At 38.4% G+C, this 22,456-nt stretch overlaps 4 protein-coding genes across 9 annotated transcripts; 2 read left to right on the top strand and 2 right to left on the bottom strand.

Annotated features, from left to right (window-relative positions):
- Nucleotides 1-50: 50 nt before the first annotated feature.
- Nucleotides 51-5,511, top strand: LOC133707994 (uncharacterized). 2 transcript variants are annotated; one of them, XM_062133451.1, is made up of 6 exons: nucleotides 51-613; nucleotides 1,356-1,550; nucleotides 3,449-3,565; nucleotides 3,719-3,868; nucleotides 4,168-4,226; nucleotides 5,080-5,511. In XM_062133451.1, the coding sequence occupies exons 1-6, from the start codon at nucleotides 437-439 to the stop codon at nucleotides 5,213-5,215; spliced, it is 834 nt and encodes a 277-aa protein (XP_061989435.1). In that variant the 5' UTR covers nucleotides 51-436; the 3' UTR covers nucleotides 5,216-5,511. The 2 variants fall into 2 exon arrangements, with proteins under 2 accessions (XP_061989435.1, XP_061989437.1); XM_062133453.1 differs by having other exon boundaries at nucleotides 474-613; nucleotides 1,329-1,550.
- Nucleotides 5,512-10,093: 4,582 nt separating this feature from the next.
- On the bottom strand, nucleotides 10,094-13,268 carry LOC133707964 (thioredoxin-like fold domain-containing protein MRL7L, chloroplastic). 3 transcript variants are annotated; one of them, XR_009845466.1, is made up of 7 exons: nucleotides 13,116-13,268; nucleotides 12,412-12,991; nucleotides 12,087-12,168; nucleotides 11,883-11,994; nucleotides 11,621-11,784; nucleotides 10,893-11,228; nucleotides 10,094-10,552 (listed from the first exon to the last, which is right to left on the bottom strand). XR_009845466.1 is itself a non-coding variant. In XM_062133426.1 (6 exons), the coding sequence occupies exons 2-5, from the start codon at nucleotides 12,972-12,974 to the stop codon at nucleotides 11,651-11,653; spliced, it is 891 nt and encodes a 296-aa protein (XP_061989410.1). In that variant the 5' UTR covers nucleotides 12,975-12,991; nucleotides 13,116-13,268; the 3' UTR covers nucleotides 10,094-10,552; nucleotides 11,621-11,650. The 3 variants fall into 3 exon arrangements, 2 of the variants coding, with proteins under 2 accessions (XP_061989410.1, XP_061989416.1); XM_062133426.1 differs by lacking the exon at nucleotides 10,893-11,228; XM_062133432.1 differs by lacking the exon at nucleotides 10,893-11,228 and having other exon boundaries at nucleotides 10,094-10,397.
- LOC133707983 (uncharacterized) lies at nucleotides 10,174-11,396 on the top strand. The gene is made up of 2 exons (XM_062133441.1): nucleotides 10,174-10,520; nucleotides 10,850-11,396. Exons 1-2 carry the CDS (start codon nucleotides 10,174-10,176, stop codon nucleotides 11,184-11,186), a joined length of 684 nt encoding a protein of 227 aa, XP_061989425.1. The 3' UTR covers nucleotides 11,187-11,396.
- Nucleotides 13,269-17,396: 4,128 nt separating the features above from the next.
- Nucleotides 17,397-22,373, bottom strand: LOC133707930 (poly(ADP-ribose) glycohydrolase 1-like). 3 transcript variants are annotated; one of them, XM_062133394.1, is made up of 10 exons: nucleotides 21,459-22,373; nucleotides 21,187-21,372; nucleotides 20,546-20,649; nucleotides 20,096-20,300; nucleotides 19,843-19,947; nucleotides 19,566-19,684; nucleotides 19,171-19,314; nucleotides 18,508-18,727; nucleotides 18,260-18,322; nucleotides 17,397-17,926 (listed from the first exon to the last, which is right to left on the bottom strand). In XM_062133394.1, exons 1-10 carry the CDS (start codon nucleotides 21,708-21,710, stop codon nucleotides 17,756-17,758), a joined length of 1,569 nt encoding a protein of 522 aa, XP_061989378.1. In that variant the 5' UTR covers nucleotides 21,711-22,373; the 3' UTR covers nucleotides 17,397-17,755. The 3 variants fall into 3 exon arrangements, with proteins under 3 accessions (XP_061989378.1, XP_061989385.1, XP_061989390.1); XM_062133406.1 differs by having other exon boundaries at nucleotides 17,792-17,929; XM_062133401.1 differs by lacking the exon at nucleotides 19,566-19,684 and having other exon boundaries at nucleotides 19,171-19,322.
- Nucleotides 22,374-22,456: the final 83 nt, after the last annotated feature.

The following is a 22,456-nucleotide window of genomic DNA, read 5'->3' as shown; positions in this document are numbered from 1 at the left end:
CAATAATAAGTTAGAGAGAGTCAGAGAGAGAGAGAGAGAGAGAGTTGTGTCTTGTGTGGAGGTCAAAAATAAGATAAATATAAAATAATAATAATAAGAATAACAGTAATAATAGTAAAAAGAAGAAGAGATTGAGATTGAGATTTGAGATTTGAGATTGAGCAAAAGCCAAAAAGAAACAAGAGAGAATTCCTATTCCTTATTCCATGCACAATTAGTTGTTGTTTTGATATATCTGTTCTTCTGCTCTCTTGTTATTCAATTTTGTTCTGATTGGATTTTTGCAATTATCTAAGAGAGAGAGAGAGAGAGAGAGAGAGAGAGAGAGGAAAAGGGTGGCTCAGAAAGACAGACAGACAGACAGACACAAGGAAAGGAAAGGAAAAGAAAAGCTTTTATCTTTGCTCGCGGCGGCCTCAAAGCCAGCAAGGAAGGAATGAGCAGCCCAGCAGTACCTTTGAGGCTTCTCTTGCCTCTAACCCCCACCATTACTCCCCAATATCATCCATTACACTTACCCTCCTCCTCCAAGTTCCTCAAATCCTCCTCCTCTCTCTCATCTCACCAAACATGTGCCTGGAACACAACCTCGTCTCACTCCAAACGCCGCAAGGTATCTCTCTCTCTCTCTCCCCCCCTAGGCTTTCATTCCCAGAATTACATATGTCTTGTGATGGAAAAGACACTACTTTTAGGCCTTGAAATTGTTATCCTTACCGGTTATTCTTCAGATAGTAATTGACAGCGTCCTTAACAAATTGGGTCTCGTTTGTTTAACTGCTGCTCTATGTGCTTGTTTCTGTCTTTTTTGTTAATGTGCTTGTACACTTCATTTGCTTTTCACTGTTTGGTTATTGTAAGAATCAAGCATGATCACAAGTCTACTTTGGCTTCTTGCTAATTGCAAAACAAATTAAAAGAGCATTTCCTGTTTTCTGTTATTGTAAACTTTAGAATGCTTCTTCCACCTGCCCTCCTCCTGCACGCTTACATAATCAAACTCTATGAGTCTCTACAACCTTTAGGGTTTAAACCTTGAACAGTGAGCACCTAAACTTTTTTGGGATCAAACACGTAGCCAATGCAACTCTTCACTACAATAAGTCTTTGCAGAGTTTAGTTGGTATTACATGTTTCACTAATAGTCAAGAGCATAAGCCTTCTTTTACTATTTTTTTAGGCACAATTTGTTTTTTTTTTTTTTCCCTGATAGTGGTAAGACTAACGATAACAACCAATACGTAGTGACACATGTTAGTGTTGAGCTCGAACTCGTATGATCACCACTCTTTGTGGGCAGTTGGTTTTCACTAATGATTTACTACCAGGGGCTCTGTTTTTCTGTACTGGTATAGTGGCTTTGCGGACAAATGAGAAGAGATCAAGATATAGATAATCGATCAACTGAAGACAAGAGTGGCATGAACATGTTTGGTTCCGATGAAGAAATAGGCACCCAAATCCCAACTCAAGCTCAATCTGTTGTTGAAGGATCCGGAGCAGTTATGGTTTCAGAGTTTAGACCTGCAGCTGATGTGGATTATCTACAGGTGTGCTACTCTTCTATTTGGCTTCATTTCATTCCATTCCTTCTCTCTTTCTTTTACCGTTTTTATTTCCTTCTTTTATGTGACCATGGGTGGCCAGTGTGGCATTCAAGATTCCTTCCTTTACCAAACCTTGTCAAATTTTATTGTTGATGCCAACTTAAACCACAGTAACTCACAAGTATATGGATGACATATAGACTTAGGATGCATTGTGGAATTGTTCACACAAGAACTGCTGTGGAAGAATTTAATTCCAAAGTTCTTATCTTAACTAATTCAAAATTTGATTGATTTAAAAAAAAATTCAATTGGAGAAACCGCTAAGGTTTCGATTCTACCACAAATCTGCATAGCTCTAGTTAATGACTTCTAATTAACAAAATATCATACTCTATAAGAGACTTTCACGCATTTGTCTGTGGGTGCATTCACATGATATTTTCTTCTAAATATTTAAACAATCTCCCCTTGTTTAGACATAGAATGAGTTAATTCTACTGTATACATAATCACACATCCATATTCAGGTATAAACACAGAGAAACAGAAATCAATTAAAACAACGAGAAATAGATTAACCATTCATCAACATGTTTACACTCAATTGTTAACATTTGAAATCACAAATCTTCCTGCATTGTCAAGCATACAACATAATTTAGCCTAAACCATTAGCAATGCATCATTATTTATATCTCAGTAACAGTAAGTAATAGTTGTTCAATATAGACAGTTATTGTTCTAGGGACAATAATGTAATAATTTGGTAATCATCAGTTTTCATATTTGTGCTCAACCAAAGTTTAGTAAGCAAACAAATAATTTGGGACCTAAAAGGCATGATTTAGGACAAATGTAGTCAAAATGAGGGTGCTTAGATATCTTTTGATAATTATTTTTGTGTGGTTTTCTATAATAATTTGGACCAATGTTGGTTGTCTTGTATGTGATTACCCAAAGCTTTATAAGAACTATAGTATGTAGTGACTTTTTACAAACAAACCAAAAATTTGGGAATTTGGGGTAGTTATGCATTCTAAATTGGTTTGTTAGATATTTTTTTAATAGGGTGTTTCTAAATGTACCCAGCAAAAATCTTTATACACCCAGCCCTAGCAAACATTTGTCTAATTTCCAGATTTTCCCTTTTCATTAAACAACTAATAGTAACTGGAAAAAAAGAAAGAAAGAAAAAAAAAAGAACTTGCAGCGTGCATCGTCTTCTCCATAGAACTTGGCAGCCATCTGCATCCCCACTTCTCTTTCCCCCAATACGAGCCATCTGTTTTCTCTTCCAATATGAGAACTAGAATTAATTTCCAAGAACTAGATGCTTCTGCATTCCAAAGAAGCATGGAGGAATATGTAAATATTGATGATATACTCATTGCTAGATATAAATTACAGAGATAAGATGCCCAACCAAATCTTCTCTTATATAGAATAATAGGAGTAGAAACTGAAAATTGAATAAAGAAACCTTCATCTGGTTTCTTGTTTAACAGAAAAATTCTGAAATTCAGCGATGAAGTGCAGGCTGTGCAGCAAACTTTTTTTTTTTTTTCAAATAAAGGATAATATTGGAATAATTGAGTTAATTTTGTTAGGGCTGGGTGTAAAAAGATTTTTGCTGGGCACATTTAGAAAGACCCTTTTTAATAATCCTTTTGGAATCATTTTTCTTTCTAGTTTCAACGGTCACAGTTCATATCATGGTAATGGTCATTTGGCAGCATCTACATCTCTTGGAAGATGTAGCATGCTTTGTTTAAGTGTAGTTTGTCATTTTGTTCTGTCTTTCATTTTCAAGTTTAGTAGCAACTAGAATTACTCTCAGTCTTACTTTACTGCTACTTTTGCTGATATTTACAGTTTCTTTTGTGTAACAAAATGTGCAGGAGTTATTAGCCATTCAGCAACAAGGGCCCAGATCAATTGGCTTTTTTGGGACCCGGAATATGGGATTCATGCATCAAGAACTTATTGAGATACTTAGCTATGCGATGGTTATCACTGTAAGAGCTGTAAATTTGTGTTATTTTACATCCTGGTATTATGAGCACTGAGTACTGACTGAGAATATCAAATGTTCAGTAATACTGGCCTTCATCAGTTAAATGCTGAATCTAAATGACTAGTGCCCTTGTTTGTTTGTGAACTTTTTGCAGAAAAACCACATTTATACATCAGGGGCATCTGGTACTAATGCAGCTGTTATCAGGGGTGCTTTAAGAGCAGAGAAACCAGAACTGCTTACTGTAATCTTGCCTCAAAGCTTGAAAAAGCAACCTCCAGAGAGCCAGGAATTATTGTCAAAAGTAAGAATTTTCTTGAAAATAACATTTCTGAAGAGCTTTTCGTCTTTAATATTACTTATCTTGTAGTTTTTATAGAACTGCAGTTATCAATAGCTTTTTGCATCATGGTTTTCAGTATCATTCTTCTTTTTCCTGGTTGGTTTTCGATGCTATTTGTCTCGAACAACTTCTTTGACCTCTATAGTAGGGTCTTGTGTACTAGGATCTTGACCTCTGGGTCATTGAAGAATTTTATTAGCTGCGTATAAGAACAGAATTTAATACTGATATGCTAGTCGATAATATTCTGAAATTTGCAGGTCAAGAATGTGATAGAGAAGCCTCACAATGATCATCTACCGCTGCTAGAAGCCAGCAGGTATAGTAGCTCCACTTTTATATCTCTATTTATTTTTTAATATTTCAGTTTCCCTTTGTTTCCAGTGTTATATAGCTAAACATCCATATTTTGTTGCATGCTGAAACTTCAGAAAGTGTTATAAGAAATCAATTTATGGAAAACAGTTAATATTTATCATCTCCTGTCTTGAGGTGAAATGCCATAGTTGCTTTTGCATTACCTAATAGACTTGGGCCTAGGCACTTAGTGCGTTTGTGGAAGCATGTTGGCCTTTAATATGTATCCTTGTGTCTAGACAGAAGCTAAAAGAGCCTCTTGAAGTTTAAGCTTGTAAGTCACCAGTTCACCACTGCGCTATTTACCACGATTAAGCTTAAGCCTGTAGGTCAGCTAATTTTTGACCCAGACTCTGTCAAGACTGTTAAGTTTCAAGGTTTGACCAACAAGTAACTCCACATATTATCTTAAGCATCTACTTGTATTGCTCAAGTGCAGATTGTTTTAATAGGTTTACTAGAAGCTGGAAAAATATACTTTGATGATGCATTATCGTGCAATATAGAGCTGTCTCTCACTCTCTTAGTCTGCTTCCTTCTGTTGACCTTAGCGAATGATGTTTTGCTATTCTCGCTGGCTCTCATTTGTGAGTTTTAACATGAGGACCACAAGTGCAGGAATGAGTTGTACTCTCTCTCTCCTCTCTTTTTTCCCCTTCAGTCTCTGTTCTTGGGATGATTATAAAGATGCTGATGGTCAAACTCCAATAATTGTTAGCTTAGAAATTTAGGAGCCGAGGCAGACATCATATCTCTAATTAGTCCCAAGTTTGCTGTTATGGATTCTTATTCGGTTTCTCATTTTGAAAATGCAGGTTGTGCAATATGGACATCATTTCACATGTACAGCAAGTAATATGCTTTGCGTTCCATGACAGTAAATTGTTAATGGAAACATGTCAAGAGGCAAAAAATCTCCGCAAAATTGTGACGCTGTTCTACCTGGATTAAAACTATTGTTTCCTCTGTCCATACATTTTTAGGGAGGGAGAGACGGAGTGGGAGAGGGAGCTTATTTTTTGTTTGTAAAGAATTAGATGGAGTATATGGATCAGATCGCATGATTTTGTAGTGATAGTGAGGGAGGTGGCCAATTTGCTTCTCTTTTCGTAATTGGAAAGAGCATATATTTGTTGGTATATCTTTTTAAGTAAATCTTGGAGGTGAATACTACACGTTATATAATGCCCGGTATCGTGCGACTGCGGCACATTGAATTCAATGACAGCCCTAGAGATTTGTCTCAATGATCAATCGAAACTCGATATAATTTTGCAAGTGGATTAGGGGAACAAGAAAGCACATTATAGTATTATATTGTACCAACCATTAGCTAATGATGTCCTTGCTGACTTAATCTTTGGTATGTGTTCATACTCTGATATACAGTTTTCTATATATCCATATGTCAACAATTTGTTATTAAAGAACAATTCAAATATGGGAGAGCTTCAAGCGCGGACGTGATTCCTTCTCTTAGCCAAAAAAAAAAAACTTGAGGCATTTGTCAAGTATTTTTGGGTACAAAAGTGTTTTTTAAGTCTTCTAAAAGCTATTTCTAACAGCTGTAATTTGTTTTCTCTCTAATCTAGAGAAAAATCTGTATATTTGTTGAAGATGCTTATAAAACAATTTAATATGTTAGGTGATGACATCTTTGAAGTAGAATAAACAATAAACTTTTATTACAAACACAACTAATGATTTTTAAACATTGTAGTTTGAGTCATTGTGCCTATGTGTTATCTTTACACGGTATCTCATTTTCCTCTCAACTCAATAGATCACATTGTTACCATAAGGCCTCGTTTGGTTCGCGGAAAGGAAAGTAGTTCCTTTGTCTTTCCCATGGGAAGGGAAATGAACTTTCCGAATAACTTTCCATTCCGATGTTTGGTAATGTAAGGAAAGTTATCCGGAAAGTTGTTAAAAAGTATGTAATTAATGGAATAAAATAATATGTTGTGAGTAATAAATGCAATGAAAGAAGGGGGGAAAGTGATTCCTTTGGAGTATGGAAGGAACCATTTTCCCCCCTATTTTCCTTTGCTTCAGGAAAGTATTTCCTTTCCCTTTGCATCCCAAACACAGGAAATGAACAACTTTCCTTTCCTGATGCTTACTTTCTGCGAACCAAACGAGGCCTAAGTTAACAGAGCACATATTTTCTTTTAACTCTTTGCCTTGCCCCCTAGATATGCGTTCACTATGTATATATACCATTGTTTTCTTTTTAGTGGCATAATTTTCATTCCACCTTGCTGCTTGAACTTATCTAAAACAAATTAATTGTGATGCATTTGATAATAAAGATGATCTTAGCTAAATATGAGTCCACACAACAATCAGTATTAAAATAAACTTTTGAATGAGGCGATGTTGTCACATGATATGCTTGATTTACCAATCAGATGCAAGCAGAAAATTTGTTGAGAAATTTTAGCATTTCACTTCGTGACAGAATATTTGTTGATATTACAATGTAAAATGAAGGGTTTCGATCGATTAGTTGACATGACACGGTTGCTGCATCTAACTTTTTCTCTGTGTCAAGACGTTGAAAAGGAATAACTTTGAGGCGAGTATGTGGATAGATAGATGTTTAGAATGTTTGATACACTCGTTGACCATATAATATGATATATTGATATTAGATATTAGCATGCCATTGGCAAATGGTGTACAACCCTAAGCTAAGCTTGAGTGCTTGACCAGGTCAACAAAAAAAAACAGATATTCTTCTTAATTTCGGCTAAATACATAAACTAATTAGGATGATAACGATGACGATGCATTTTATCCGTTTTTATTTTCTGGGTTGCTTGTTGTATGGTGAATAAACGCAACACCATCTATTGCTGTATCACACTACCTACCTTTTTTTTTTTTTTTTTTTTGACTTTGTCAAGGGGAACCCAAAGACTTCCTAGGCCTAAGATAAACCCCATTCAGCGCATGTGAAATGCTCCAACTGTGCATTGCAGCACAGTACCTGGTCACTTTGACAGCTTCGAGGTTCGAACCTAAGTTGGGGAGCACACCCAACTAGGTTAGAACCACTAGGTCAATTGCAGTGGTTACACTACCTACCTCGATATGCATCTAAGAAAGAAAGTCGCGCCCAAGAAGCCCATTAATATTAGTCTTAAGTAATAAAATGACATGGATTAATGTATAGAATTCGTATCTTCTAGACTTCTAGTTGGAACTTGGCCAATAGTGGGGCATTCGATTTTGATTAGCCTGTTAAAAGTCAATAACTAGCTAAATGCGTATTCGACTGACCATTTCCATGCCGCCCCTTGTTACAAGAATGTACTTAATATAATACAAGCAAGCATGCCAATATTTAAACCATCAGAAATGACCAAATCCGTAGTCCAACGCCTTAACTGAGATTTGAATGAATATATTATATATATATACGATATCATCGGCCTTCTTGCTCACTGCCCTCAAATTCGTTAGCAGGTGCTAATTGCTTGTTGGTTTGATCGAGCTGAGCGATTCATATTCATCGATCACGTACGTACGTACAGAAGAGACTTGAGCAGCTTAATTGTTAGCTGATCGACTCTCGAATCTGATAGATATATAAGCTTAAGCTATGGAGGGTCTGATCCCATTGGTGTGCAAGGCGATTAAGAGGAACATAAGGGGGCAGAAACACAGGAGGAGTCTCTCAGTTCAAACCCCTTACTTCTTCGTCGACGACGACGTTGCTCCAGATCATCAACAATATACTAGTACTACTGCAGCAGCAGCTGTGCATGGAAGCGCTACTCAAAGCAATTACCTGTATATCACACCACCTGCTGTTAATATCCAGCAGATCAATGCTACAACTGATCATCGCCTTCACCACCGACGCCACAAATCTGTTTCTGTAGTTGGTGATCGAGGCAACTCATTTGGAATCGCAGAGGAGCTAGATCAGGGCAGTAATTACTACAATAATAACAATCAGCAGATGACAAAGGTCAATGATCGTCAACGGGCAAAGCAACTTGTCCGGTTTAGGAGCCATAGATCATCGTTGTTCTCATCCTGCATTTCTGGTGCCGTCTAGCTTGAAATTATTCCTATAAGTCATGCACAATTAATGTGTTGCTTGCAGTGCTAGTACTTTTCAACTCCATCAATCTGTAATCCTCTTCTTGGTAGTGAAATTATGAAGAAGATACTTCTCAAAACAAATTGTTGGTTAATTAGTGCTCTCCCTGCAACTATTAATGAATTAATTAGTTATGGTTCTTGTATATATGATTGAGAGAGAGAACCAGTATCACATATGTATTTTGTTTTGAACATGACTGATAGATCGGTATTGTATGTCGATATATTTGACCGAATAATTAGGTCGGTTGGGAAGTAATTTATTCGGTCGGTTGGGAAGTAGTGGATACCAACTTCACGATACGTTCAAACTACTGGTGTTCTAGGTGTACGTAGAATTTGTTGTTAGCATGCCAATCTTAATCAAACATATAGATGTGAACGGTGGTAATTGATCCGTTGTCTTTGGCTAATAACATTTTAAGATATATACCACAAGTCATTACGTACTGCAGCAATCAGCATCGGCATTAATTAATTAACAACCAAGTATCGATCTACGACCACGATGAAAATTGACTAAGCCATTAAGCCAACAAAGAGGGCAACTTACATACTACACCATTTACACAAATTAAGGTATTGGAGATCAGTAACGTGTTTGAGGTTTAGAGATTAGAAGGTTTACTAAGAGTCAATAAATAGTTTAATGTGAGTTAGTAAAGTGTTCACTGAGCAGTAAGTTCCCCAGAGACATAAAAGTATGATCCATACAACACCACTAATTCTTTAATTAATAAACCAACCAAATAATCTATCCATGACCACTGTCATAGATGGAAATTATCCAAAGAAACAAAAGGGCAACTTACATACTACACCATTACACAAATTAAAGATCTGTTGGAGAAGAAATGTATGGGAATTGAAACCTACGATGTACATTTGACAGAATACAATGGATCTTCCGGATACAGTACCAAAAACTTGAAAAAAATAAAAATCACTGCGGTGGATGGATGAAGGCCGGTAAGGATAATTGATGAACCGGGATGAGTAGAAATCTATTGAAGCAAACCGGAGAGAAAGCTATTGCATGCATATCATATATATGACAATTCATGAATGTGTTTGTTGATGGTCATCTAATCATAACGACTAACGTACCAAATGAACAGTAGGTACTTGAAGCAGATGGAATATCGAATAACTAGATGACCATAAACAAACATATCCACTGCTGCAAATCATAACGTACAATACAGAGAGAAGAAAAGCTCAATCACTTGCATAGCTAGCGAGCTTAGCAGAGAGACGTAGACTCTAGCACTGTGAGAGGTACTGGTATATGTTGCCATCGATGACCTCCTATTATTGTAGAAAAAGAATATAGCAGGATCATTCCCGTATATCCTCGGAGGATATACTTGATGAGAATAATTGCTTGCTCTACCTAATACGCCTAGCTAATAGTCTTCTCATTTTCGGATGTGGGCCTACTGTTTTTCAGATAGACCATCAAGGCCCGGCCCATTTATTAGATGGACCGGCCCAAACAAAAGTGTTAACAGGCTGAGGGGGACGCATCTATATATTATATCGCAAAGGATCTAATTAGCCGTCAATATCAGAGTGGAAAGGACAAACATAGCTATTACCAGCTATTCTATCTATTATAAATAATTGACAGCCATGCAGATGAATCCCAACTTAAGTTCCATACATCAGATTCAGAACAAATACAAGCGATAAAATCAAGAAGAAGAGAGCCTATAAAACAAACACAATCTCTACTTAGGAATTACCAACAATAGAGTTATACAGAGAGGCAGTGAACAACAAAATATACAAACATGGGGAGCTACTACCACTGCCTTTCTCTCTGCCTGCTGCTTGTCCTGGTGACGACTGCTTCTATTGATCGTGCCCATGGGGCAACTCCAGTCCCACATTTGAAGAGTGTTCGGCTTTGCAACCAGTGCTCCAAATGCGACTCCAGTAAATGCCCTCCAAGTGAAGCCTACCCCCACATGACAGCATTTGACAACACTCTTATTGCTGGTGCTTTACAGTCTGACTATGTGGATTTGCATGACAAAGGAGTTTATTCAGTGCCAAATATCAAAGGTGGCCAGTCAACAAAATACAATGCTTATTTTGGCTGGAAATCTACTTCTGGTTCAGCTTCTGGTTATCACAGGTATGCTCATCCTACTTTAATTTGTTATGTATCTGCAATTAAAGAAAAAAATGCCTCAGGAGCCAAGGAGCTCAACCTTTTCAGCAGTTTTCTTTCTCTGCTGCAGCTTCTATTAACCAAATGATCTAGTACTCTTTAAGGAGTTAAGGTAGTAGGTGTCAGGTACAAACTATGGCTAATTTTTCTCATTCTATAGATATTCCCAGTCCTAATGGAAGTGTAATCTGATCTCAGGTATTTGACTTTTTTCCATAAAACCAAATGAGTATTTACTTATGAGCAAGATGACACTGCAATCATCAAATAATTGTTTGTGTTAAACTGTGCAGGTTTAGCAACTACATGGACAAATGCTCGGGCGGACAAACCTACCTTACTGTGGACAAGCATGACAAGGTCAGCCTTCGATCATTGAAATCACTGGAAAGCTTCGCAGATGCTGACTGGAAGTCTTATAGTCCCCCTAAGAAACTAAATCACCACGAGTTCCGTTTTTGGGTCTCTCGCAGTACAGGAAAATGCCTCACTGTTTTTGGAGGTAAAACAAAGAAACGAACTGTGGGTGTGGCCGACTGCAAGTTTAATGGCTCAAACCGTGGCCAGCTGTTTGCCTTCCGCTTTCATTACCACCAAGCTTTCTGTTGCTGTGGTGTTCACAATGAGTGATCTGATTCTGATGAATTTGTGCTTGCAGGGCCCTATAGTCATCTAACCGTTGGCACAGTTCAAATATTATGAATTTATGATACAAACTGTACAATGTCATATATACGATTCAGACACACAAATCATATTTCAATTAAAACAATAAGAGTCTTGTAATTCTGTGTGTGTGGATGTGTGCATACAAGTGCACATAGCCAAGCACAGATTGCGCTACTTTGTATACGCAGGCAATGTCCAAATAAAAAGTAAAATTACTTGGAACGTTTACTATCACGTGTCCATCCATGAACTCATAGTTTCGACATCAACGGTGGAACACCCCATTAATTTATGATAGACATCAGTAGCACTAGTAACTAGTTTCTCATATCATTTTAGTTTCAGATAGAGATCAGAAAATTATGAACAACAATAGCAACTAGAGGTGAAGTTACCGATTTCAGCAAGATTTCATCATTCTAATATCATGGTTGGGCATTGATACGAATGGATGGAATTTCTTCCTGCCTATCACCAATTCCATTCAAACAAGCTGGTTTGGCTGCTCCATAGTAAAAGAAAGCCATTACTTTTGAGAGCTCATCTCCGCTTCGTATTGCTAGAAACATGACAAAAAAAGAAAGAGGAGTTGAAATCACGCTGCAAGGCAGAAACAGAATCAAGAATGAAGCACGTTTGTTCCAAAGTTGAAATTACCTTTCTCACGATACAAGATCTTCCCAGCCTTGGTGAAGATGATCTCGGGGTAGACAGACACTTGGAGAGCAGAAACCAAGTCATGCTCAGTAACAGCATCAATTGCAATACACTGTTGAGGATGAACATAAATAATAGCAAGGATGATCAGAGCGGGGCAATGACACTAGACAGTACTAATCACAGTATAACTCCTAGTCTTACTCTTGGTGAAGGTAGCCTGCAATTCCATATAATTTGTACAGCCTTGTCCAGTTCAGTCCGAATTTTTTCATTCTCTTTTGGTCTGAAGAGAGTAATAAAATGTTAACAATTTTCAAACAGACAAGGTCACATAAATAGCAGTCTCATGGTAGAGTTCCAAATCAGTAGGCAGGACCGTACAACAAAATTAGATACCTAACAGAAGGAAAAATTATAAACAGAAGAAAAAAGGGAGCCACCTGGAACCATAAATTTCAACAATGACTAAAGAATCACAAAGAAAAGAAAAAAGAAAAAAAAAGAAAAAAAGGGATCGAAAGCCAACCTTTTATAGCGATTATGTACAAGAATGACCAAAGGGCTAATGTCCTTGAAAACGGTCTCTTCCCATTCAGCAGTTGTTATATCTTTGATGGGACGAATATAATTATCATCTTGCCATACTAGTTCATTGTCACTATCGTCGTCGTCATCCTTCCTTGGGGTGTTGTTGATAGTAATCTTGTCAAAGAATTGATCCAACTTGAAACCGCGGCCGTCGGCATCATCAGGCCATTCAGGATCATCCTCATCCACAACGAGAGGATAGTTGGCCAGAAGTTCCTGCACTTTCCTGGTCCTATCAGTAGGGTCTAGCTCCTCCTCCTCCTCCTCCACATCCGGGTTTTTATCTAACACTCGTCTAATTTTCTCTCTCCATTCACGTCTCTCATCAGAATCCATTAAATAGGGGTCGCCTGAACAAGAGGCATACAATCTAGTAACCTCTCTTCTTTTTGTGCTGAATTGATGCCCTTGACGACTAATCAACGAAATGGGTGCTACAAATTTGTTGTGTGTTGATGAGGAGAAGAGATATGGGAGCCTCATAGCATGTTGCAGAGCCATTTCAACACACAATCAGTCTAAAACCAACAACAACATGCAACAATTAAACAGTCAGTCAGACTAGTTTGATTCATTTCATACATATACATATGTAGCTGGAAACAAGTTCCTTAATTTAAAGAATATAAAGAGAAAGCTGACCTCAACTGAACTCGTACTAGCTTCTCCTGGCAGAAGGAACCCCCAGCTAAAACCCCCCAGAAGAGCTCACAGATAAGGCGACAAAATGGGCTTCGATTCGGCAGTGAAAAGCCCACTTTGTAAATGGTCCTCCGTCTTCCAGTCCTACTTACTTTTTCATAGGGGTGGGCGTTTTAACCCGAAAACCCGGTCCGGACCGGCGGGTTCGGGCCGGGCTTTAGAGAAAAAAAATAGAAAAATTAAAGGCCCGGACCGTTTAAGAATTAAACGGGCCGGTCCCGGGTTCAGGGATACTGCAGCTCGAAAGCCCGGAAAAAAGCCCGAATTAATGTATAATTGTATATAAGTATATAATTATATATATGCCTTCAGAGTTTAGTACTTTAGTAGTTTAGTACTTTAGTTATATATGCCTTCAGAGTTTTGACCACTTCATTCGAGCCTCCAAGTCGTTGACTCGTTTCTGAGTTTCTCTCTTCTCTCTACTCTCGCCTTTATTCTTCGAAGAACCCTAATCCCCAAATTTCCAATCCTAGCCGGCCCAGCCTCTGTTCCAAAATCACAAACCCCAATCTTAATTGGAATCTCTACTCTCTACTCTCACTCTGTAGTCTGTACTCGTCTTTATTCTTTGAAGAAACCCTAATCCCCAAATTTCCAATCCCAGCCGATCCAGCCTCTGTTCCAAAATCCTAATCCTCTGTTCCAAAATCCCAATCCATTTCAACCCCAACAAAATCCCAATCCATTTCGAATCCCAATCTTAATTTTCCAATCGTAAATCCTAAGTTTCAATCAGAAATCTCGAAGAAGTGAAAAGCTCTATTCGTCTAAATGGAAGCGTCTGAGATACAGAGTTCGGTGCCGGCAACGACGGAAAGTCAGGCGGCTGAGGGAGGTGAGGCGAGTGAGGCCGTTGCTAAAGGTGAGGCGAGTCACCGAACTTTGAAGAACCCAGCGAAGAGAAAGAGGGAGGATGGTTCGAGTCAGAACAGCAGTTGCCGGTCCACGGTTTGGGAGCATTTTGAGAAGTTTGACGAACCAATAACAAAATTGGTGGATGGGAAGGAAGAGGTAATCAGACACTCTAGCAAAGCCAAATGTATTTATTGTTTTACTATTTTCAAAGCTGATTCCTCTTATAATGGTACTTCAACTCTTAGACGTCATATTGAGAATGTGTGCAAACAATATCCTGGTAGAACTGATTTGGAAGATGGGCAGAAGATTTTGACTAGTGAAGGGACGAGTAACTCTGTAGTGATGAGGCAGTGGAGTCCAGATGCTTGTGATAATGCTGCTGTTGTGATGATAGTTATGGATGAGTTGCCTTTTAGTCATGTAGAAAAGGAAGGGTTTAAGTATTTTTGTTCGGTTGCCATTCCTCGATGGGAAATTCCTAGCAGAAGGGCTATTGTTAGGAAATTCTTAGAGATGTATGATGCTAAGAAAGAGGAGCTTAGGAGTGAGTTGAGTAAACACAGAGTTTGTCTCACGATCGATACTTGGACATCACTACATAATGTGAATTACATGGTGTTGACAGCACATTTTATCGATATGGGGTGGAATTTGCACAAAAGGATATTGAACTTTTGTGTGATTCCTAATCATCAGGGCACCACCATTGGTAAAATTCTGGAAACCTGCTTGGTTAGTTGGAAGATTGATAAAGTGATGACCATTTCGGTTGATAATGCTGCTGCGAACAAGCATGCAGTGGAGTATGTTCGAAAGAAGATGATGAATTGGACAGTTCCACCTATTTTGGGAGGCCAGCATATACATGTAAGGTGCTTGGCTCACATTTTGAACCTCATAGTTAGATCCGGCTTGTCTATTTTGGACAAGTCGGTTGCAAGTATTAGAAATGCAGTGAGGTATGTGAGGTCTTCATCTTTTAGGCTCGACTCGTTCAAGATGTGTGTTGAAAAAGAGATATTGGATGTTAGGAAAGTTTGCATTCTTGATGTTCCAACTAGGTGGAACTCCACATTTTTAATGTTGGAGACAGCGATGGAGTTGAGAAAGGCCTTTGATAGGTTAGCTGAAGAGGAAGAGGGAAAGTATTCCGGCTATTTCGAGGAAGATGAAGACCTTGAAGAGGAAATTCTATACGTGGGCCAATTGGTAGAGGATCCTAAATCTAAAACTCGTAGGAAGAGGGTGGGACCACCTAGTGAAGAAGATTGGGAAAAGGCTGCCATTTTCTGCAAGTTTTTACGAGTTTTCTATGAGGTTACATTGAGGATAAGTGCTACAATGAAGCCGACTGCCCAATCAGCTTTCCATGACATTGTTGCAATAGAGTGCGAGATTAATGGCCTGTTTTTGAAGCCCGGAATGGCTTATCACCATGAAACTGAATCGTTGATGGCTCGGATGGCAGTGAGGATGAAAAATAAGTTTGACAAATATTTTGGCAACATCGATGATGTCAATCAGCTTCTTTTGGTTGCCTTAGTTCTTGATCCGCGGTATAAACTTCGCAATGTCGGTTCTGTTTGCAGGAGAATGTTGGGAATGGAAGATGGTGAGGTTAAAGCAAAGGAAAGAAAGCTCAAAGAACTGATAGTGGCTATGACTGATATCTATGCATCTTCAACCTCAACCCCAAAACAGAAGGTAACCACCACTGAGGTAATCATGTCTGCTAGGACTTCCCACAGAGGTGTGAGTGGAAAAATGGCCGAGATGATGGAAGATTGGGATAAAGAACTAGCGGAGTCTGATGAAGTTGTGGTGGAGTCTGAAGTTGATCGATACCTTATTGATCCCTTCGAAAAGCCTAAAGATGGGGAACCCTTTGAAATTTTGGACTGGTGGAAGCACAATGGGCCAAAATATCCTAACTTGCAAGCTATGGCAAGAGATGTGCTAGCCATTCAAGTCTCCACAGTAGCTTCTGAGTCATGCTTTAGCACAGGCAAGCGAGTAATTGATCCACATAGGTGTTCCTTAACTCCTAGAAGTGTTGAAGCCCTTATATGCTTGCAAAATTGGCTTAAGAGTCCGGGAATAATGGCTCTAGAGTATGTTCCAACTCTTGAGGAGGTGCAACTCTATGAACAAATTGAGAAAGGTACCTTTCAATGTCTTGATTTTTCATTGACTTCTCTACATTTTGTCTAGTTGCTAGCTTTTCCAGTTGGTAACTTTCTATATTTTGAACTTGCAGATTATCAAAATAAAACACCAATGGCAGATCCGGCATTGTCTACTAGTAATACTTCAAAGCCTACAAAGCCTTCAAAGCCTCCAAAGTCTACTACTAAATGTATGTTATTAAGTGTTTCATAAATTTGCTCTTGGTTACTGTTTGGAGTAGTTAGGATGTTGAGACAGATGCTGCCTAATTGTGAATGCTTACTGAATTGGTTTATGAGCATGTGATCTGTTGGTGGCTTAAGTTATTATATGTATGCTCTAGTTTTTGTGTTGGTTTATGAGCATGTGATCTGTTGGTGGCTTAAGTTATTATATGTTTGCGCTAGTTTTTGTTGTTTATGTTTGCTCTAGTTTTTGTTGTTTTTGATGTTGAAACTGTTTTTCTTTATCCATGGGCAGTGAGTTTCGATGTATTGGGAGAACTGAAACTAGTTTTTGTTGTTTAGGTTTGCTCTAGTTTTTGTTGTTTTTGATGTTGAAACGGTTTTTCTTTATCCATGGGCAATGAGTTTCGATGTATTGGGAGAACTGGTTTAAGTTAAAATGTATATTCTGTATTTGTAGTTATGAAGACATGAAGTGAGTTTGAGTTTGAAAAGGGAGTCTTGGACTTTGGTGGTGGACTGGTCCTCTCTGCTGGAAATGAAGTTATATGTGGCTGTAGCTGCATACCCTTCTTGATTATGTAACGAGTCCACGAGTCTGTAACCACTTCATTTGTCTGTAACCACTTCATTTCATTTTGAACTTTTGATCATTTCATTTTGAACTCATTTGCTCAGGTCTGTAATAACTTTTGTGCTCTTGAACTTTTGAAGTTTGATTATGTAATGGAACCATGCAAGTACCCAGGTCTGTAACAACTTTTGACACAATTTGAAGTTTTGACTTTTGATTATTTAAAAAGACCGTCAAAAACCGCTTTGGGCCCGAAAATCATCAAGGCCGGGTTGGGCCCGAAAATCATCAAGGACCGGCCCGTTTCCAAACGGTCCGGGCCTTTCCGGTTCCTAACTTTGAAATGTAAAGTTTGGGCCCGACCCGTTTATTTCGGGCTCGGTCCCGGGCCCTATAAAACTCCTACCGGGCTCGGCCCGTGCCCAGGCATACTTTTTCACTACTATATATCTGGTACCAGGAATATACTCTTGGTCACCAAAATTACGCATCAAATTATTTAGAATATATCGGATTTCTTTTGTACAACACTTTCTTAGATGATAATTTGAACTTTTTTTTTTTTTTGAGGGAAAAAATAGGGGATTTTACATTTTGTTGGGAGTGCTTACTTCATTCTCCTCGTCTTGTACAGATTAGGCCCAATTCCATATGCAAGAAAGCCGTTTCTACCCTTGGCCCAATTCACCAAAGCTCTAAAATTCTAAATTATGAAAATAATCTTTACAGCCTAGTATGCAAAGGAAAGAAAGGCATATAAACACATAGGAACAGGAAACCAGGCTACAACGACTTCAATCATCAGGCAAATCCAACATCTCAGTATCACTGGCTAGTAGAGATGGAAGAAGCCATGTAAAGAATCCATCATTAGTCTCTCCCTTCAATCTCTGCAATGAGTAATCCACCAACAGATCCCAGAGATCTCCTACTGTCCATTGGTGCAGCTGTATCCATCGACTTACCTACTCCACAAAGTACACAGAAAATCTTAACATGAGTTTGGGGGTATAATTCACAGCTAAACTTGGTCTGGAAAACTGAAAACATTTGGGATCAGCAAGGCACATATAAAACATAACAGCAAAGCTCATTGCATATTTATAAAATTCATTTATTTGTGCTTTAGGGTACGAAAAACAGTTGGTCCCTCAAATTCATTGGTACGAGTACGAATTGGTTTTGCAAGTGGTGAGACACTCCATCAACAAGAAGGAAGTTCCTCGTTGCCAGAGAAAAGCCAAGCATCTCTTTTAGGGGAAAGATAGAGCTCAAACTAAGCAATAAAAAATCAGTACCCGGTCTAGGTTTTCCAATGCCTTCATGCCAAAAGTGTAGTATGAAATGAAAGGTCTTCGTGCCTGAAACAAATGCAACCTCATTACAGTCATTTTCAGCTAACCCTTGTTATTTTATTTAAGTACAAACAGAGAATCTTCATGAACTTGTCTGAGTGTACCATCAAGGCTTTTCAAATTTTCTTTTCTGAAAATAGAAAACCCCTCCATCTCTTCCCATACTTGTTACGAAGGCTAAAAACAACTACCTGAGATGCAGCAAGCCATTGAACTATGGCCTTCACTTCAGGATCTCCTCCGAAAGCACCACATCCCCAATTCCCAGTTGCAATCCCAATATCATCCACATAATCCAAAGATTGAATCATAGCAGAATCTCTGTTCAGTCGTTCATTCTCTCGAACCAATCTACTGTACTCCTGATATTTCGATTGATGAAGAAAGCCACAGAACGCCTTATTGGTCTCCCTGTTGAAATCAACAAGTAGGAGAGACAAAGTTCTGATTAAGAAAAGGTTACGCAAAGGAGAACCGTATGTACATATGATAGTTCAACATATTCAAACTTCAGTTATTTGACCATAGACATATTATACATAATGGCAGAACCTGAACTCTGTCTACCATGTTTCAAAGAATGTGCTCATGGACTTCACTTATGTTTTTCTGTAACTTGTCCTTGCAACACTTCTAAAGGGAACAGTACATTTATTTGCACGTGCAGCTGGCTATCATTGCCACTAGCCAAATTACTAAACCATTTCAACCAAAATGCTTGTCCTAATTGAGTAATTGGTACAAGTCTGCCCTTTTTTGGCCCAGCACTTTCAATTGACATTTTATCACCACTTTATATAAATTTTATATATACGCGAGCGCACTTGCAGTAGTATTAACTAAAATATACATACCGGAGGATTAACTCTTGTTTATACTGTTTCATCCCTGGGCTGCATAACGCATCTATTGCAATAATCCTTGTTTTACGTCTTCCAAAAGAGTCTGCATCCCTTTCATCCACATAGTCACCAGAAAAACGAAATGAAGAAGCATACCTACACCACTTAAAAAAAGAAGATATCAGAGTTAGAAATCATTTCAACAGTAACCAAGTTAAATGGATGAAATTTATATATCTAAGTTAATATACTCAGGAATCAGGAAATGCCCTGGAATCTAGGAAAACAATGCATACATTTTCAAAAAGAAGAGTCAAGTTTGAGTCATTAAATGCATCGGCAAATATTTATGAAGAACATAACATTTCTAACATGTGTGTGTGTGTTTATGTGCTTACAGTACACACCCTGTATAATTTGAAAATCTTTCGGCTCCAACAATTTCTATAGCCTCATTATCTGCCATAGAAGGCATGAACAGCATGCTGGCAATTAACTCGGGGTTGATCATGAAACGGATCTCTTCCTACAAGATGATAATAACAAATAATATTAGGTGCTTCTGCAATTAGATCATGGCCTGGGTGAATGAGGAGAAGGTATAAAATAAAAATATAGTTTGAAAATTGCAGGCATATACTTGGGTGAAAATATATGAGGAAGAAGAAAAAATATATATCAGACCTGTACGCAGCCCCTATGAAGAGCACCACCTCCTATATACTTGTTTGCAAAATCAACTTCGAGAGCTCCACTTGATTGATCTTCTATCAAGCCTGACCTGTGAACCTAGAATGACACGCAACGAGAACATAACAAGTTGGTTGTGATTGCCTGAACTGAATTACAAGAAGATTTGGTTAACAGAATTTAGAACAATTCATCTGCATATAACTTGTGGCTTAGCATTAATTATTAACCATCTGTCATATTTTACCTCAAAACGGCAGAGTGGAATGACTGAATTGCTCCAAAACTCAGCCTTCGGATAAGAAATTCTTAGTGGAGTTTGTTCCAAAGGAAGTACTTTCCGCTCGAACGACACAAAACCAGTAGGCATACGTGAAGTTATCTTTTCAAAGTAGTGTATAATGCACCATATCTTACTCTCCTGCTTTTGATTATGACTGTCATATAGAGCGCTGAAAATAAATATGAGGTAGTGAGTATAAATCAGCAAATAACATGAGAATGTATCTATTAATAGTCTCAAACAAGTACAGAAAAATGGGCGACAAGATATCTTTTAAAATAGCATGAGAACATATCTAGTAGAATAACTGAAAATGCCCCAACTCCCTATGTGTACCACTAAATGTGTGAAATAGAAAGTTAGAAAGAAAAAAAATTAAAGAAAGAGATTCCAAGGAAAGAAAGTGTCACATACTCAAACAAATGATCAAAGTTGATTGTTGGGAGATGTTTGGCACTTCTATCAATGACTGGGAACAAACAAAATAGAGAGCACCCAAGAAGAGCACTAATTAGTTCCTGAAATGCAACGTACACAAAAATCAGCAAAACTATACAACAATATAGGAAGTTCTTTTGGAGTAAAGAAGGAATATCATTGTTCAAAAACTAGTGTCTAACTTATGAAAGAGTAAAACTGCCATACATGTAATCTACCAAACAACATGACAACTAAAGTAGAACCTTCAGTAAGAATCTATAAAATAAAAAAAATAATATAAAAAAAAGATAAGTCTTTTCTTTGGGAGAGATTGGGCAGATAATTACCAGCATAATCCATTTCAGATTCTCAGAAGCCAAGTTTCACTCTTTTTTTTTTTTTTCTTTCCAAAATGAAAATGATACTCGTTTTTAGCACTCAACATATTCAGTTTTCTGAGAGATGGCATTGTATGATAAGAACATATGAGCCAAATACTCGAACTTCTTATAAGTTTTCATGCAAAGCATAAGCAGTGAGTAATTTTCTTCAGATATGGAAGCGAAAGATAAGGGGGAAAAAAAAGAAGAAGAAGCCGGAATTCATGAAGAAGCAAAGAAAAAAAGGGCATATACCTGGCTGAGGAACACTAATCCTGGTTGTTGTGAATCAAGTAGACGAAGAGCAGTATTGAGTCCATTAATAAGCCCATCTGCATTTTGATAGTGAACTTGTAACAAAGAGGGCAACCGCAAAAGCAAATTTGCTAATGCGGGGACTACTTCTCCAAACCATTTTCCAGATTCCTCCCTGGGCATGATCTGCAACAAGCCCAATTTTAGTTAGAGTCATATGATATGATTGTGTAATGTAATGCAATTGAATTAGTGGAGTGCGGAGTGCCCACCTCATCGAAGAAGAGGGCGTATCCGTCAGCGGCACAAGGAGTGAGAGGATGAGAGGAGGAGAGAGAGAGAGAGCGCCTGAGGTCGGAGATGGCTGCGAATAAAACCTCCCCGGAATTGACCCCACTGTGCTGGGGACCTCTGGCCAAGTCCTTGAGTGTCTCCACCACTTGGGATGGCCAGAAAAGACTCCAGCTCCGTGCAACCACCGGTAAGAATGCTAATATTGACTTCAGGTCCTCCCTCTCTTCCATTCTCTCTAGTGCTGCTGTCCAGGTCCAGGTCCAGGAGTGGCTTTGCCCAACAAAATTAGATATGAATAAAAAAGAAAAGAAAAGAAAAAAGGGATCCAGGGTTCTTTTCGTTATCTTATGGCTTCTCTTCTCTATGTAACAAATGGGTTTAGGGAGCTAAGCACCCAGCAGGCATGTATCCCTGCTGATCCACTCCTAAGCCTAGCTAGCTTCTCACTTCTCTCAGAAGAACGAAGTCACAGCCTTACACGGCATGCAGAGTTCCAGATGTGTCAACTTTACTTGCTCGATGGGATTCCAATCTTCCATCACCTCAAATTTCAAAAAGCTACATCATTTATCATTTATCACTCCCTCATCAAAAAGCCTCAAACAGTCCATTCCCTCGTTCCTCCCTGGACTCTCCTGCACGCTTTTGCTTTGGGGGGACTGGTTGGACCTCGCTCTTGGGCTTCTTTGCAATCCAACTAGCAAATCTCTCCTCCCTTTCACGCTCTCTCTTTCGCTTACGTTTCACCCATTGGCTTTGGCTCTTGTTGAACCCGACATTTTTGTGCTTCTTTCATGCTTTCATGTTGTTTTTGTAGCGTTGATTTCACTCATTGTCATCAAACACACAGAAGAACCAAGTAAAAAAAAAAATCAAGTGATCGTGGCTCTTATTCAAGGGTTTGAAAAACAATTCCTTGATCAGCTGGGAGATCTTAACCCCACAAATCTTGGGTTTATGGGAAAATTTAGGCATG

The sequence above is a fragment of the Rosa rugosa genome, chromosome 1 (genome assembly GCF_958449725.1).
Source record: "Rosa rugosa chromosome 1, drRosRugo1.1, whole genome shotgun sequence".
NCBI classification, from domain to species: domain Eukaryota; kingdom Viridiplantae; phylum Streptophyta; class Magnoliopsida; order Rosales; family Rosaceae; genus Rosa; species Rosa rugosa.
Note: the sequence above shows the minus strand (reverse complement) of the source record. Positions and strands in the feature narration are given on the sequence as shown.